This window comes from Stegodyphus dumicola, chromosome X2 (assembly GCF_044657685.1).
Source record: "Stegodyphus dumicola isolate Sdum_Otavi_A_Nest chromosome X2, ASM4465768v1".
Classification (NCBI taxonomy): domain Eukaryota; kingdom Metazoa; phylum Arthropoda; class Arachnida; order Araneae; family Eresidae; genus Stegodyphus; species Stegodyphus dumicola.
The window spans coordinates 38994327-39012095 of NC_140781.1; the positions used below are offsets into that span (position 1 = coordinate 38994327).

General features: G+C 33.3%; 1 protein-coding gene across 4 annotated transcripts in view; it reads left to right on the forward strand.

The window, feature by feature from the left end:
• The window catches only part of tim (timeless), a 163480-nt gene extending 146254 nt beyond the window's left edge, over positions 1-17226 (forward strand). For 3 of the 4 annotated variants that reach the window (XM_085809428.1, XM_035356773.2, XM_035356772.2), the window contains 3 exons: positions 7387-7587; positions 11514-11628; positions 14050-17226. In XM_085809428.1, coding sequence (XP_085665554.1) covers positions 7387-7587; positions 11514-11628; positions 14050-14122 — 389 coding nt within the window. In that variant the 3' untranslated portion in view covers positions 14123-17226. The remainder of the gene's footprint in view (positions 1-7386; positions 7588-11513; positions 11629-14049) is intronic. The other variant, XR_004757809.2, reaches the window with a different exon arrangement.
• Positions 17227-17769: the final 543 nt, after the last annotated feature.

The following is a 17769-nucleotide window of genomic DNA, read 5'->3' on the forward strand; positions in this document are numbered from 1 at the left end:
TGTTGCAGTTCATGTAAATGAGCAGTTAACGGAAGATGATCTCAATACATTATCCAGTGAGGAGGATAAGCAAAAACGTCTGGATATACACCAAAAAAGGAGTGGAATAGCCAAAAGACTGACTTTGTTATTTCAGGGTAAGTGCGACGTTTTTAGTGCCCAAAATCCTAGTATTGTAAATTTATCTTGTGATAAGTTGAATGTGAATGTTGTTAAGCATGTCCCTAAGATGCAGGTTATATCTACTGTTAATTCTGTTAACTGTAATGATACTATATCAAGTGTAAAAAATGTTAGTGATAAATCTGGTGCAATTGCACAAATTCCTAGCGGAGAAAAAACAAAAATTTTGCTTAAACGGCCTTCGAAAAAAGGAAAAAGATGTGTGAGCGAAATTCAGGATTCAGAAGGCTCTACACAGCCGCGTAATACGGCTCGGCCTGCTAAATTAGTCAAAGCTAATGCAGAAATTAATGTTAGCAATAAATTTGATAAGCTAGGTGAAAATGCTAATGCAGATAATACTGCCACTAATAATGATATGGAAGTTAGTGAAGAGAATGAGGTTATTGAAATGCAACAACCGAAGGTGAAACCGATAATGGTGAAGCCTCCAATTAAATTTTCGGATTTCTCTAAAAAATTGAGGGCTGAAACTAATTTAGACTTTGCAGCTAAAGTTACTGGTGAGTTTTTATAAGTTTTTCCGAAAACGGAAAATGATCACCGTCAGATAACAAAATATTTGGATGAAAAAAGTGTAGATCATTATTTAATTACCAGAAAGATGGATAGGCCCATCAAAATAGTTATAAGAGGTTTACCTATCGATTGCCCCTCAGATGACATTTTTGAGGAGCTGGTTAATTTAAAGTATAAACCTCGAAAAGTTACCCAAATGCACAGAACCAAATCTAAGGCTCCTATGCCTTTGTTTCAGGTTCATTTAGAGAATGTACCAGGGGTGCAATCTATTTATGATGTTAAAAAACTGCTATGTTTCTTTGTTGAAATACATCCTTATAAAGTGCGTGGAAATGTTGTGCAGTGTCACAACTGCCAACACTTCCATCACAGTAGTGAAAATTGCAAACTACAACCAAGATGTGTGAAATGTGCGGGTGCACATCGTACTGATAAATGTAATGTTAAAAAATTAGACTCTCCTATTTGTTGTAATTGTCTGCAAGAAGGACACACCGCCAATTATCGCGGATGTCCGAAATTCCCCCGACGCATAGTCGGAAATAAAACTGTGAATAAGAGTGCAAACTCAGAAAATGTAAATAATGGTGTTAAAATGCCTAGTACTTCTAATGCAAATTTGAGTTATTCTGCTGTTGCCTCCGGGCGCAGTTATGCTAGTGTAGCCAAGGGTGACGTTCAAAGATCTGTAAATACTGTTAATAATTTTAATGTTGATATGCATAAACAGACTGTCAGCAGTGGTGGTGCTGCTAGTGCTACTGTTGGTTCGGGTATGTTTATGGACTTTCTCAAAATAATCAAAGAGGTGTGTGATGTTTTTAAAGGCACCACAGTTATGAATGTTTTTCAAAAAATCTCGGCAGCCATGCCTGAACTGCGGGCTGCGGAGCATTCAATCGATAAGTTGTTTATATTATTTAATGTTTTTGACAGTGTGTTTTCCAATGTTGAATAATTATGTATAGTGTAAACAATAGGTACTTAAGTATTATTACTTGGAACGCAAATGGTTTGTTCCGTAAGATTAATGAATTGCGGGATTTTGCAAGTGAGCACAGTCCCGACTTATTTTTCCTACAAGAACACAAGCTTGACCCTAAAATACCATTGTGTGTGGCAAATTACTATACCTACAAGTCGCACAGAAGTACTACCGCTCCTCGCCCACGTGGAGGTGGCACTGCACTTCTTGTCAAACGCTGCATTCCCCATTATCACGTGAACATTCCACAGCTCTCAGCCGTAGAGGCCACAGCTATCTGCATCACAACAGACACTAACACTCCATACACTTTTGTCTCCACCTACATTCCTCCCATGAGACCTGTGGCTGTCGTTCAGACAGACCTTGAAATTCTACTCACACTTGGTACACATGTTATTATTGGTGGAGACTTGAACGCAAGACACCGCGCATGGAACTGCTACACTTCTAATGCAACAGGCAGACTGATTTATTCCTTGGCCGCGTCGGCACGGTTTAAATTGGCAGTTCCAAGTACCCCAACACGGTATGCTGCTGGGTCCACCGCAATTATTGATTTTTTCTTGTTGCGGAACACCAGTTCTCCACTGGATATTTCCGTACTGGACGAACTTTCAAGTGATCACAATCCTGTTAGGATTATTCTGGACCTCAGCAGATATACTACATCAGACACCAGGGCCTTTCGTACAGACTGGCAGGTCTTTGCCAAAGCCCTCTCCAACACCCAGTACACTTTACCCACGATACACAAGGGGAGTGACATTGATAGTTTGGTCAAGGACCTCACTGAAAATATACAAAATGCTTATGCGAAAGCACAAGTTGAAGTTAAACCTGGTATGAAACACAAGCCTCAAGAGCTCAGATTATTGATTAAAGAGAGAAATGCTGCAAGACGAGCGTATCAACGCACCAGACACCGTGATGATAAAAGGAACTTCAATCGCCTGTGCGAAGCGGTCAAGTTTCTCACAAATAAACTCTCACAAGATCGCTGGACTAACTATCTCAGATCTCTTTCTGCAGAGGATAACTCCTTATGGAAAGCAGTGAAGAGGTACAAAAAATGCTATAACGCCATTCCGCCCCTTCACGGCCCTCAACGGATCCATTTCACCGGAACTGAGAAAGCAGAACTTTTAGCTCAGCATCTGGAATCTCAGTTCTGCATTAACAACATTTCAGACTCAGACACTGAACAGCTTATTGCTGACTTCCACTCCAATTTTACAACACAGCCATGCACAGACAACATTATCTCAGCCATGCCATCGGAGGTCTGTCTCTATATCATGCGAATTGCGAAAAGGAAGAGCCCTGGAGTAGACGGTGTCACAAATGAGATGATCAAGCACTTCCCTGTCAAGATAATACTCTACTTCACCAAGTTAGTGAATATCATACTACGATGGCAATACTTCCCAACTTGTTGGAAAACTGCCAAGATTGTCCCTCTGCTAAAGCCCAACAAGCCTGCGACTGCTCCTGAGAGTTACCGACCAATCAGTTTGCTAAGCTCAATTAGCAAAATCGTGGAAGCAGTTATTCTACATAGACTAAACATCTTCCTGGATGAGCAGAAGATCCTCATACCCTATCAGTTTGGGTTCAGGCGTAAGCACTCGACAACGCATCAACTCTACACAGTTGTTGAGTTAATAAGCAGTGGGATGCAACAACATCGTGTCACTGGTGGACTTTTCTTAGATGTCGCCAAAGCCTTCGATAGAGTATGGCTGGATGCCCTCATATACAAATTACACAAGCTGGGATTCCCAGGCTACATCACAAACATAATTAAATCCTACCTAACCGGTAGACACTTTGTCGTTCATGTTTCTGGTTCATTATCCACAAACCGGCCCATACGGGCTGGTGTTCCACAGGGATTCCTTCTGGGCCCTACCCTATTCAATATTTACGTGAACGACATCCCCACTACACACAACACAACACTAGCCATGTATGCAGACGACACAGCGATCCTTACGCAAAGTGCATTTGTTAGTTCAGCAATACAACAGCTACAACACCACATCCACTCGCTAGAGACTTGGCTGACCAAATGGAAAGTCAAAGTGAATGTCGACAAGACACATGCCATACTGTTTACTACTAAGAAGAATTTCCCGACTCACCTGCAAATGTATGGTGTGGACATTCCCTGGGTCAAGCAGGTCCCTTATCTTGGGGTGATCCTCAGTAAATCTCTTACATGGAACCCACACATTACACATATTCTCAGGAAGTTTCGAGCTAGTAAAGCTTCACTCTTCCCCTTAATTGCTCGAAACAGTGTTCTATCTATTGATAATAAGTTGCTCATTTACAAAACCATGTTGCGTCCAATTCTTAGTTATGCATGCCCCGTCTGGGCATACTCGTGCAAAAGTTTGAGAAGGCAGTTACAAGCTGCCCAAAACGGGGTATTGCGTATGATATGTAATGCCCCCTGGTACATTCGGAATAGCCAAATTCGTAAAGAGTTAAGAATAGAGGATCTTTGTGATTTTTATTGCCGCCTATCTAGGGCATTTTATGATAAACAGGAACTTCTGGACAATCCTGTGGTTGTTAACTATTGTTATGATACTAGGGACCCCAATTTCAGTAAGCGCCCAAGGGCGATCCTAAATGTTAGTAATGTGTAATTTTGTATATGTGTTATGCAAATTGTTGCTCAAATTCTTTATTGTATATTGTTCTTTTTCTTTCTTTTTTTTTTTTTTTACTAGTGGCACTAAGGCGTCGCACTTCGTATTTTGTTTCTCTTGTGTGTACATGTATTCTTCTGTGAAATAGTTGTTAAAAAATAGTTAATTATGTATGGATTAGTAATTAGGTACTTAAGGAAAAAATATGCATTTAACTATTAGCAATTATGAATTTAAACTCTTGCTCATTTAATTATTTAGCACATTCAGTTACATTTCTCATAATTCGAAACTTTTATCATGTTATTCGATGAGGGGTAGGGCTATGGCGCCCAGGCACCCTGGTGGTTAAGCACCGCAGTTCAACTCTTAGTAGAGAGCGTTTTACTTTGTAATCCTGTGGTAAAAATGTAACTCTTTGTCCAAGTCATGCAGCAGCTGTTATAAAACCTAGAAACCTTTGCGGAGACTTTGTTTTCAATGAGCTTGTTGCTCATATTGACGACAAGTTAACGAGATAGCGCTTTGTTAGTAAAATTGTTTGACAAAACAGTTATTCCGTAGTAGCTGCTCTACGGAAATTTCGGACTTTGAAGAGGATTGCAAGAATTCCAATGAATGTTAAAAATTTTCGGAAAATGATAACGAAATTTGAAGAAACAGGATCGAGTTCATCCTGAAAGACGAAGAAAATCTGTTTCTGCAGAAGCAGTATAAGAGGTTGCGCTTCAGGTCGTAGAGGGCACAGCTTCTAACTTTTAGGTTAGCATCATTTGTCCGGCGTATAGCACAGGCGCTTGATAGACCACGTTCAACTGTCCATAAGGATCTTGCGAAATATCCTCCGATATTATCCTTACAGCCTTTCACTAATGCAGCGGTTGACACGCAGCACACGATTTTAACGCTCGACTCCGGTTCTCACTTCAGTTTCCTGCTTACTTTGAGATACATTCAGAATGGCCTTGGAGTATCCTCTGCACAGACGAAGTGCGTTTCATTTGGACGGTGCAGTGAAGACTCACAACTGTCGAATTTGTCAGAAAATACGTGCCCTGTTTTGCAGTTTCCATCACATTAATCAAAAGTGAAGGTATGGTGTGATTTTCTACGTCATTTTTCTCGGCTCGTACTTCTTCGAGGAATTAACCCTTTGCGCTCGAGGCGCTTTTCTGTGCACACTGTCCATTCTGAAGGTTCAGTCTCTTCTGTACAATCACTTTGGCTTCCAGATTCACTATCTATTATTCGGATTTTTCGTCCTCTTGCTCCTCTAACGTCGTCACTATCTTTATCACTATCTTTATTGGGCTCAGTAACTTTGAAAGAAATACTGCGATCGGCAAGAAGGTTGAGTTCGAACTGATGTCGAAGACAGAGTCCTACCCGCGGTCGCAAGTATTTTTGAGATAAGACATTTAATCGCATAAGCATCGCAAAGACAACCTTTATTTGAGATAAGACATCCTTATAGCTATTCAGACACCTCGTCATGTGATCTAAAAAAGGCCAAGTAGATCTCTCAAGCGATATTCCTTAGGTCAAACACAAATAAACACATCGATTCGAATGGTGCCTCTCAGGCACCGCTCGAGTTATCGCATCACATGCAGTGGTGCCTGAGAGGCACCGCTCGAGTGCAAAGGGTTAAGTTCCGCAGGTCCAGTGATATGCTTGATAAGGATCGCTGTTAGAGAACGAAATTGTTCTGTCTCTGCAAGCACGTCAGTGCCTTGCACACACAATCTTTATGCAACATGGAGCTCCTTCACACACTGCACGGTGTGTTACGAATGTTCTTAAACGTCATTTTACAGAAGAACATGTCATTAGCCGACACTTTCGTATTGTATGGCCTCCCGGTCCTTAGACCTCAATCCATGCGATTTTTGGCTTTGGGGACATACGAAACATCTGGTAAGTCTTGACAACCCAGGAACTTTACCTGCTCTTTAAGCCACGCTACGTGCTCATTTCCCAGCACACACTTCGGCCAAATGTGGAACATGCTATCTTGCAATTTCAGATGGTAGCTGCAAATGATGACCATCATGTGGAACATGTTAAAACTATTGTAAAGGTGTGGCTAATTGTATAATTTAAAAGTATAATGCCCTTTGGTGACGCTATTTGTAACCAATATTTTTTTCCTCTGAAAACAATTCTCATCCTTTCATTAAGTCCACTACAAAAATTTCACAATTTTCTGATCACTCGTTTCGCTTATAGGCAGCTTTGAAATAGGCCTGTTTAATTATAGACACCTTGTATACCCACCAAACACCTTGAAGAGATATTATTGTTTTCGGTTAGTGATAAAATTTTGCCGATTAGAAACATTAGTATGTGTTATTGCCATAGTATGATACGTAAGACTACTTATTTATCTTTTAAGTTTATGAAAGTGCATCAGAATGAAAAAATGAATCATTTAAAACTTACTTTATCTTTAATTCTAAATAATATCATGTAACAATTTTTATATTATGTTGTAAGTCTGGTTAATAAAATGCATGTCTAATATGCTATGAAATATCAATTTCAAAATTTCTAATCTGTGCATCTTCAGCATTCAAAATAAAATCGAAAGGTACTGATAAAATTTTACAGTAATGTAGATTCATCTTTCTGTGTATTTCTTTTTTTTAAAGAGTATTCAAACTCTATACTTTTTTTAATATTTTGATTTTTTTCTTCTTATGCTATTTCTTGTTAAAAAACGAATTGTAGAAATAAATGAAACTTTTAAAAATAAAAATTCTTTTAGTTTTAATTTCATCTTTATTTTTATATTTTACCGTATTTTTTTTTTTTTTTTTTTTTTTAGTTTGAGTAAGGATTTAATTTTTTAAGTTGGAAACTTAATGTATGTTTTTTTATTTAAAAGGCGAAGCAAAATATTTGTATGTTTTTTCAAAATACTTTTTGAAATTAAAAAATTCGTAGTAGTAATCTCATCTTTCAGATGTTAGAGTGTAATCTGTAATTTTTTAATGGCTCAAATGTATTCTATTAAAATTTAAATATTTTATTTAGGAATGATGATGTCAATTCCATTAGTACCATACACTGAAGAACAAAGGTTGATTCTTCGCGATGAAGTATTTTTGCAATTGCTGCAAAAGTTAGGTTTGCACCTTGGTTTAGGTGATAGTCAAATGTATCCTAGAGTACCATTATTTTGGAAGGCTGATGTACTTTTTGCTATTGCTGCCCGCCTTGGACCTATGAGAAAAGGTATATTTGTAGTTAACCCTTTTTATCATAATCTATAATACTTATGATAAGTATTTTTCATATAGTTAAAATGTTCATAAATTTTTATATAGTTTCAGTGTATTAAAAATAGTGAAAGAGGACAAGTTTTTTTTAATGCTTCTGAAATACAAGAACCATATCATTTACAGTGCATAATGTTTGCATGCTTTTCTCTTTCTAATGAAAATCAAGTTTTAATATAGGTTTATGTGATTATGACAAAGCCTCGAGGGCTATCTGCCTAAGGAGAGCGATGCCTTCATGGAGGTCTTTCTAAGAAAAACTGGCTTGTATACACATTACTCTTAGGAAAACCACCAAAATGTCCATGCAGCCATTCTGTTCGCGTAAAAGTTTTAATATAAAAAATTTTGTTTGAAATTATTTAAAGCTATTTCCAATAGGTATTAATGTCAGTTTTGTCAAATTTTAATTTTATTACTTTAAGAAAATATTTTCTAAACTTTGCATTTGCAGACGACTTACTTTTAATTTTCCAAGGAAAGATTTTGAATAATATTCTTTTGAGAGTAGGGGCAGTGCCGGATTTTGTCTCCAGTTCGGCAATCTTTCATTTTCAATCCTTCAAAAAGTAAAACTATGATTTTTTCCAGAACTTTTGATGAACAAAATATTGCTCCTTTGATACTCGATGATTCTCCATTGGAATTTGTAGAAAGTGTTAAGTATCATGGTGTTGTACTTGGCCAAAGATTAACATGAGCATATCGAATTCTTTTCTACTAAATGTGAAAAAATTATTAATGGTTTCCACTGAATTGCCAGACTACTTTTGGACTTAAGCTATGAAGTCAAGATGCTTAAAGAAGGTTAACAAAAGAAATTTGAGAAAGTTTCAACAGAGAATTTATCTTCACATTATTAGTGGTTATAAAGCTTGAGTAAAAACTTTAAGGCCAGTAAAACTTTTTGAGAAAATGGAAACACTTAAACTGAGGAATTAAAATACCATTTGATTGATAATTATTGAACTTAAATAAAAGTAAAAATAGTAGAAAAAATAATTTGCAAATATTTTATTATTAGAAAATATTAGAGAACACACAGATGAATATTTGAGCCTGAGTAAAACTTTAAGGCCAACATAGAAAATAACATATAAGAAAAAATTACAAATTCTTAGAAGGTTGTGTAGGAGCCATTTCTTCAAATATTCTTGTTTTCATGGATGAAACGAGTTTTTGACAAAGGGTGGGGTCGGTTTTATACCATTCGTCTTCGATAGTAGATTTCAGATCTGTTGTTGATGTAAAATGTCTCCCATTTGCATAAACTCTTCTTGCTAAGTCACTCCAAAGGTTCTCGATTGGGTTGAGGTGAGTTGATCTAGCTGGCCATTTCACAGTTTCAACATTGTTGACTTGGAACCAATTTTTTGTGCTGTTTTTCGAATGGACCGATGCATTGTCTTGCTGATATTTCCAATTTTCTCTAGCAAGACATTCAGCATTTGGCAAAAGATGATTTGTTAGGACATTTTGGTATCCTTGTGAATTCATTCTGTCTGAAACGAATGCAATTGAGCCCACACCATTGTAAGCTAAACAGCCCCAAGTCATGACAGACCCTCCACCTAATTGGCGCTTGGAGAATATTTCTTTTTCATTTCTTATATCATGCCAGTAGAAATTCCAGCCATCTGGTCCATCCAAATTCCATTTTTTTTCGTCAGAAAAAATAATTTCTGTCCATTGGTTGTCCCAGGTCATGACTTTCTGGCCAAAGTTCAAACGTTCTATTTTGTGTCTCTGCAGTCACCGAAGCTTAGTCAATTTTGCTGTATAAGTGAACCTTCCAGAACTTCTAATTGTGTTATAAATCGTTTTTTGACAAACTTTTAAACCTGTCGTCGGAATCAGTTTCCTGTTTGAGTACTTTCCAGTAGATACAAGTTGGCAAACTCTTCTTTCTTCACCCGAGGACAAAGCTTTAGGTCTTCCCCCAGTATTCTTTACCATAATTGTCTTTCAATGTTAAAAGATTTTTTACTACAGTCTTTGATCTTCCTATCTTTATCGCTATAGCACGACTGCTCATTCCTATTTAAGACAAAGCTTTAATCTCTCCTCTTTCATTATCAGTTAACTTCTTACCCTTTGCCATTTTCACAAAGATCACCAATACTTCGAAGAAAAGTATGACAAATATGAAAATTGCAGCGTTGTCACAAGCTAGTAGTTGCAATGGTAATTACACGATTATATTATACTTATTTTTAAAAAATGACTGGTGGCCTTAAAGTTTTTACTCAGGCAGAAATACTAACTTTGTAAATAACCAAATGTTTCTCATAACTATGTATTTACAAATTATGTTTATAGCATTTATTTCTTATCAATGAACTTTAATAATTAATATTATTTGAATCCCTTTTATTTTATTTTACATTTTCTCAAAATTTTTACTGGCCTTAAAGTTTTTACTCAGGCTGTAGAACCCTAAGGTATGAGGCTACTTTTGTTCTTGCAGGAGTTCGACCTATTGGTTTCAAAATTGAATATAAGAATCATATTTTTGAGGCATTGACAACTAATACTTCGGAAGACTGCATAAATGGAAATATCTCCTTCGCCGATACTTCTCATCCAGCTACCAACATAAATTTCTGCGATTAGGAAGACAGTATTGAAAAGTGTTTTCATATGGTTTGCTTTACAGATATCAATAAAATGAGCGATAAGGTTTGTTTAGCATTTGTTCTTTTTGAAGACCAATCTGAGGTTTGCTATTTTAAGCACTGTATTCGAAATGAATGCGCACTTTTTAAAGCAGAACTTGTCTGTATTATCTTGTCGTCAAGTGGCTGAAGGATAATGGGATAACATCCTCAAGGTATCTTATATGTTCTGATTCTCCTTCTTCTCTTCACCATTTGAATAATATTACCTGCAGCGACAAATTAGCATTCAAAACTCCCTTAGCTGTTAGTTCGCTTAGAAACAGGAGAATTGATGTCCGTTTTGGTTATGTGCATAGTCATCATAGATTCTGTGGAAATGAAAGAGCTGATTTCTTAGCTGAAGATGCTTTAAATTTACCCATTGATATAAATATTAGCATATCAGATATTATTTGAAGTCCTTTTGATATTTCATTTTGTAATGCAGAGGCACCAAAAAGTTCCTACCTTCTGTTTACCATAGACTGCATTGAGTCTTTCTTCTGTATTAATTTTAAGGTATTTTGGTCTTTATTTGGTCATCGTAAAATTGCAAATTACCTGTTTCGTTTCAATCTAAGATCAAATAATTTATGTGAGTGTTAAAAAAAAGTACCTCAAGATGTGGAAAATTAAATTTTTTCCTGCCCTACCTTCAGTGGATTATGCTTGCACAACGGTTTGGAAAAGCTTGGCGTGACTTGGCCAGTGAACTTATCTGTTTTTGTGAAGTCCAGACTGCTGTTCTGTATTTTTGTTCATTTAATTTGTGCATGTAATAATTAATGTTTTAGTTAACTTACTTTTGTAAGCCCCATGTTGTGCATTTGTGGTGCACAGGGAGATTGTATGCGTTAAAAAAATGTTTAATTAAAACATTTCAATCGAATTTTAACAGATCGCTTCAAAACATTCATTATGTTGTTATACATAAACAGCGTATTTGCAAAATTTGAACTCGTTGGTTTACCAGGTGGTATAAAACTCGATGCCAATTTTTTAGTGATAGCAAGAAAAGCCGTAAGTGAGCTAAATAAAAGCTTATAAAAATGATCATGCCTGTTGAATGAACTGAGCATCAATAATATCATATGTGATTGTATTGGGACTGCCTGGTCCTTTTTTTATAATGTGTTAAATAAAAATTGAATTTTACTGGTTATGCTTATATTATAAATTTTATGCTGAACTAATAATGTTTTTAATTTATCTCCATCGCTTTCAGATAAGCTGAAATTTACGTATGAAGAACTTATGCTGGCTGATCCAAATCATGACCCTATTCTTAGAAATACTTTATGTCCTCCTCTTCCTCCATTATCTTCATGTTGCACTTTGAGGTAAATCTAAATATTTTCAGAAATTACATATTGTGTGCATTATATACCTAAATAACCCATGATTAGTTTTAATAAATATTTTTCTTCATCTAACTTAGATATTAAATTTTTTTATTAATTTGTAACTAGAAGGAAGCTAACTGCTTCACTAATAAGCAGATTTCAATGGGTGCAGTTTTAACAGTTCTTTAGCTCAGATTTTAACTTGTTTTGTGTAGTACATATGTATTAATATGACGTGATAGTCGACCTGCTGTATGAATTGATGGGAAAATTTGGAAACTTTATTTTGCATAATGACTAGAATTTTTAATTGTAATAATTAAATAATAATTGAATTTCAGTTCCTGCCAAATGTTATCCTATATATATTGCAAAATGATGTAAGAATTATTCAAGGTTTGTTTGTAAATATTATAATTGCTTATCTATTTGACTAATTTTTAAGATTTAAATTAATCAAGCTGTCTGCCAAGACATTTTAAGACATAAATTCCTGGCCACTATAGCTGGCAGTAGGCATGCTGTGGCAAATGGCATGATGACTAGTAATGGCTGTGATTGTGCTCCTTGACAGAAGTGTTAAGCAGCTATACTTTTAAAGTTTTAGCTTTCAACTTTGGAAGTACAATTTAAATAATCAAGAATACAGTTTAATATACGTGAAGTAACAACAATTCTTAAAATAGTATTTAAAATGAACTTAACATCATGAAATCCTTTATGCTTCACTTTCATTGCTGTAAGATCTTGTATTCAAATTGGAATTATTTTCTTGTTTTGAGATTAATTTTTAATCTTCTGCAAATAAAGGTATCTAAAATATTTTAATGAAGTGTGCTATTTACTTGGAAGTCATTTTTTAATGATTATTCCATAAAAAATATTATTTTTAAAGATTTTGAAGTTTCTTTATTTAGCTTTAAAGAGAACATGGTCAGTTCATACCCGTTCACCTAAAATAAGAGTGATTTCATTCAAAATTTGAAAGTTATTTTGCATAAAAAAACTTAATTAGTTGTTCTTTCTATTGTATTGAATATGCTGACATTTCATATATATATATTTCCATTCGCAATTATAAAGGCATTTTAAATTATTGGATTAGAGCAATGGTTCTTGACTTGTTTTTCCATACACATCCCTTTCTTCATTGCTAGAAGATCATTCCCCCATCATTTCCAAAACTGGAAAAGCACACACGCATATATTTAGATTCAGATTATTTTTTAAATTTTTAACGTTTATTATAAATTAAACTACAAAAAGTACAGAAAGTGTTGATAAATTCCCAAAACCTGAATAAAAGTACTTTAATATTTATAAACTAAAACTGAATACTTAACAGCTAAATAAAATTCTGGTTGCATTTCCCCCTGAAAATATGATCACAGGGTAGACTTCCTCCTCTGAGAACCCCCGCATTAGAGAATGATTAATACATTAAGAAAATGTGTGTATTGTAAGAATATATGAGTCACTCAGAAGTCAATGTGGTTAAGTCCAATTATTGTTATTTTCTGATTTTTGTAAATCTTGATGAAATAAATAGTATTCTTCTTAGTTACTAAAGGATTTACTCGTTGCTTCCTTTTTTCTACGTCAGACAGCCCTTTTTTTATAACTTCTAAAGCCATTGGGAGCAAGTCCACCTTTTATCAATATTTTTTTATATAAACTTTGAAACAAAAATTAAATTATTCTTCTTCTTTCGATATTTGTTGACAACACAGAAAAACAACAAATTCATAGTAATTGTAACTGTTACTTCTACTATTTAGAATTGTTCGAGTTTTATGTATGTGCTTTCTTTTAATTTGAAATATCTAAACTTTTGTTAAAACATAAAAATATTACATTGAAGTGTTTGTGAAAATTATTGTGTTATCAAAAACATTAAATAATTTTTTTAATAACCATAAAAACTCTGACTGATAAAAATGTCAAGGAAAAAATGTCGAGGGAAATTTCTTATCTTTTTCAGCTACCAAAAGATACAGGTCCTAAAATTTTTAAAATGCTGTCATTAAGACTTTTTTGCACTTTTAAATGCTGAGGCTGAAAATAGGAAAACTAAAGCAATAGTCATGATATTGTTAATACATAAGTATTTACAAATTATCTTAATGTAAAGTGTATCTAAGAGTGTAATAATTTCTTCTGTGTAATTAATTACTCAGGTTCTTCTTTACAGCTATTTTGAACTGTATTGCATATGAAACAATTGATATATTTTGGATTTTTGAAATTACCCTTTGTCCCTTTAATTTTATTTCAAAGTTCCTTTAATTTGATTTCTTTGTTCATTTAATTTAATTTTATTCTTTGTCCCTTTAATTTAATTTATTTTATTCAGTCCCTATAATTTTATTTCAAGTTAGTTATGATTTGCCAGTTAACATTTAAATATTCCTTTTTTAGCTCCTGGTTAACAGCTGTACAGCAGAGTAAGGAATACTACAGAACTTCTAATATAAACAAAACAGCTTTTTAGTATAAGAAAAAGTTTTTAATTTTTAAATGCCTGCATCTCTTTATATCTCCAAGGAACTTTATATTTATAATATAAAATTTAATCATCTGAGTATCATATTTCTGTGGAGCATTTTCTGCCACGAATGTTGGATGTCAAGTAATGTAAGTCACTGATTAACGCTTTTTTTGTTTATCAGTGAAATTTGTAGGTTCTTTTGCTTTTTTTTTAATGTTTTCATATTCATCATTCTTTTTAGGCATGGTGTGATCTTTTGCCATTTCCATAAGTGCTCAACTTTAAATGGTTGTTTTTTAAATATATATATGCAGTATTTAACATGGATGATATTTCTACAGCTGGAAGATGTAACATATTTGGCTTCAACTGGATATTAGTTTTGTATAACAAAAATAAATTAAAAAAATTAAGTAAATCTTTTAGAATATATAAAAGAGATTTTCATGCATTTTTAATGATTTTAAGTCAGGTAGATTAATATTTCCCACCTTGAGGTTTTCTATTTAGTTTTTTTTTTACTGAGTATTTTTTATTTTAATGAAGCTGCATATTTTGAGGAAAATATACTTGTCATGAAATTTATGTAAGCTTTCGACTTGCTTAACCACTAAAGTAATTTTACAAAAGAGATGTTGTACAGTGTTTTTAAATAAGCATACATGTGCATAAAGTTTCAATTAACTAATCAGAAGACTATAATAACTAATTAATAATATATTGACTATAACAATATTGTAATGGTTTGACTTTCTCATTTTTGACCATACCTTAATTATTTCTGAAACCATTAGAATATATTTCAATTACATCATGACTTTTAAATACAAAAGTACATCTATTACATAACTATGTAATATACAGTTGCCCTTCAGACTGAAAACTATTATTAGACTGAATAAATTGGTTGATACTGTAAACATCAAGGATTATGCTTAATAGATTTTGTTAGTTATAACAAAGAAACATTTTTCCATCTATATGTTGTATTGTGTTAAACTGCATTGTATTGATAAAAATTTTCAGTAACTGTATAAGATCACTAAACTGTCTGTTGATCATGAAAATTTGTTAACTGCTCACTTAAATAAGCAGCAATGTTATATAATTACTTGGCAAAATCAGCATAACAGGAGGGTATTTTTTATGTACAAATATTTCTTTCTTCCTGTTTTATTTTAAATATGTATATATAGTCTATATGGATATATTTTATTGTTTTAGGAAAAGTTTTTCTGTTATATTTTGAATCGAATGTTATGAGTTTATCCTTTAATGTTCATGTCAGCATTTAGCTTCAAACTGTAAACTTATGTGTAATGCATTGTAATGTAATTTGTATGTTAATTCATGAAAAATGTCATTTCATTGTAAAGTTAAAATTTTAATTTTTAAATGTGTAAAATTTGAAGCAAATATCTTGCTAAACATTTAATGAGCATTACATTTTTTACTGTAATTCTGGTACATATGTTATATTAATGTATAATACTAGGAATTTCCCTACTTTGCTTGTTAAATCTATTAAATGATTGTGGAGTTGTGTCTATTTTTCTTTACAGAAATATGTTTTAGTATGCTTGGTAATTTATGGTGTTATATTTCAATGTTACGTGTATGTTAATGATATAGAGTTCAAATAATCAATTTCATTTGATTAGTGCTATTTTCAAGCACATGTTTTTGTGTTTATAAAAAATTCGTTTTGTATGAAGTTTAATTGTTATGTTTCAGTGGAAGGTTGTGAAAGGATAGAATTATTTTCTGGTTTTAATGTTATTCAATAATATTTTTACTCATGCTACAACTAAGATTTATGTGGGTTAGTATTACAGGGTAATTTTTAATCCTTATCTCTTTTTTTTATTATGGGCATGTGATAAATTTTATTTTTAATTTGCTATTTTGTGATGTGTATGCAAAGATTTTTATTCAATGTATCATTCATAATGCTAAAATATTTGTATTGATGAATTTTACTTCTATTTTCCCTAATAATCACCCTCCATAACCACAGTTATGTGATGTGTACAGTTGTGTGTGTAATCACATTACCTTTAATTGTATATATGTATGTGTGTACATATACACAAGCAGATGCAAACTATATATATGGTGGGATGTTGTGTTTAGTGAAATAGAAATGTCATTGAATAAGATTTTGAAAATTCAGGATCTCAAGATAAAATTCTTATAATTTTGAAACTCGATTTTATTAAGTTTTAATTACATTTCCTACAATATGCATTCATAACACTTTGAAAATATTTTGGGATTTTTTCTTGTAGGAAGATCAGATTTGATCTTCAAGGCTTATCCACTTTATCGTGCACATATATGCATTGCTGAAAATTAAAATGATTATTTTTTCTGAATAGGGAGTTAACTTTCAGGGCTATTTCTGCCTATTGTTTAATTAGTAAACGGCAAAAACTTTAAGTGTACCCAATGTTATATTTTTAAAGTGATTATTATAATAAAATGTATCATAGGAGTGCATACAAGGGTTTAAGAGCACCTCAAAATTTTATATCTTCTTTTTTACAGTTATATATATTTAGGAGCACCTTGTCTTTATGAATTTAATTTGTTCCTAACAGTGATTCATAAAGCAGAGTGTAGTTGTAGAGTTTGACTATTAATAAACACTTTAATGAAGTAGCAGTGTTATGGCAATCATTCACTAATAAGCTATATTGTGCACTGCTACAGAAATCTGGACAATTTTTTTTTTTTTTAAATTTAGCTTAATTTTTTGTGTCCAAAAATTTAATTATCATTCCAAGGTTTCATAAAGCTGAGGTTTCCAAAGTGAAGTATGACAGCATATGTGTCAGTTTTTCTTCTTACTAAATGAATAATATTTTGCTGTTAGTAAAAATTTTGTTTTTAATAAAGCTTCTTGTAATTTATAAAACAGGATTTATTATTCATCATTGATACTATGTAATTGTTTAATTGCATGCAAAATATTATCCTGTTTAGCAGTGTTTGACTAAATTTAACTTCGACCTGCCCTTATATCAATGTACAAACTTGTTAGAATTGATTGTTTTGCATATGTGAACTGTATATTTTTTGTAATAAAAATTTGTTTTTTTTTTGTACCTGTATCATAATTATTTCATTGTTATTAAGCATATGAACTTGTAAAATTTTCATGATATATAACTGAAATGCTGAGACATTTTATTAACTGCAATTTCATTTTTTATAACTGAATACCTGTTTTAGAGACTTTATTTAAGTTATAAATCTGCCATAACCTGTTTTAGAGACTTTATTTAAGTTATAAATCTGCCATAATCTTTTTAAGCTAAAAATCTTTTTTTCTTCCCTCTACTTGTACCCAACATTTACTGTTATGATCGCAGCCTAGCCGATAGCTTAGCCTATCTTGAGTAGTTGATCATCCCTGACTGCGATGGAGGATGTTGATGACTGCGATGGAGGATGTTGATGACTGCGATGAGTTTCGAGGCCCCTTTAGGCATTTTGGCTCATTCTTCTTGTAGCTCTAATCATTGCTGATAGCTGGTATTATGCTGCCAAATCAGTTTGGGAAGTGCCCTAGAGATGTCCAAGTTTAGTAGACAGACAAAGTATGCTCTTTGGAGGTCAAACCTTACTCTTCCTGATCTCAAGACAGT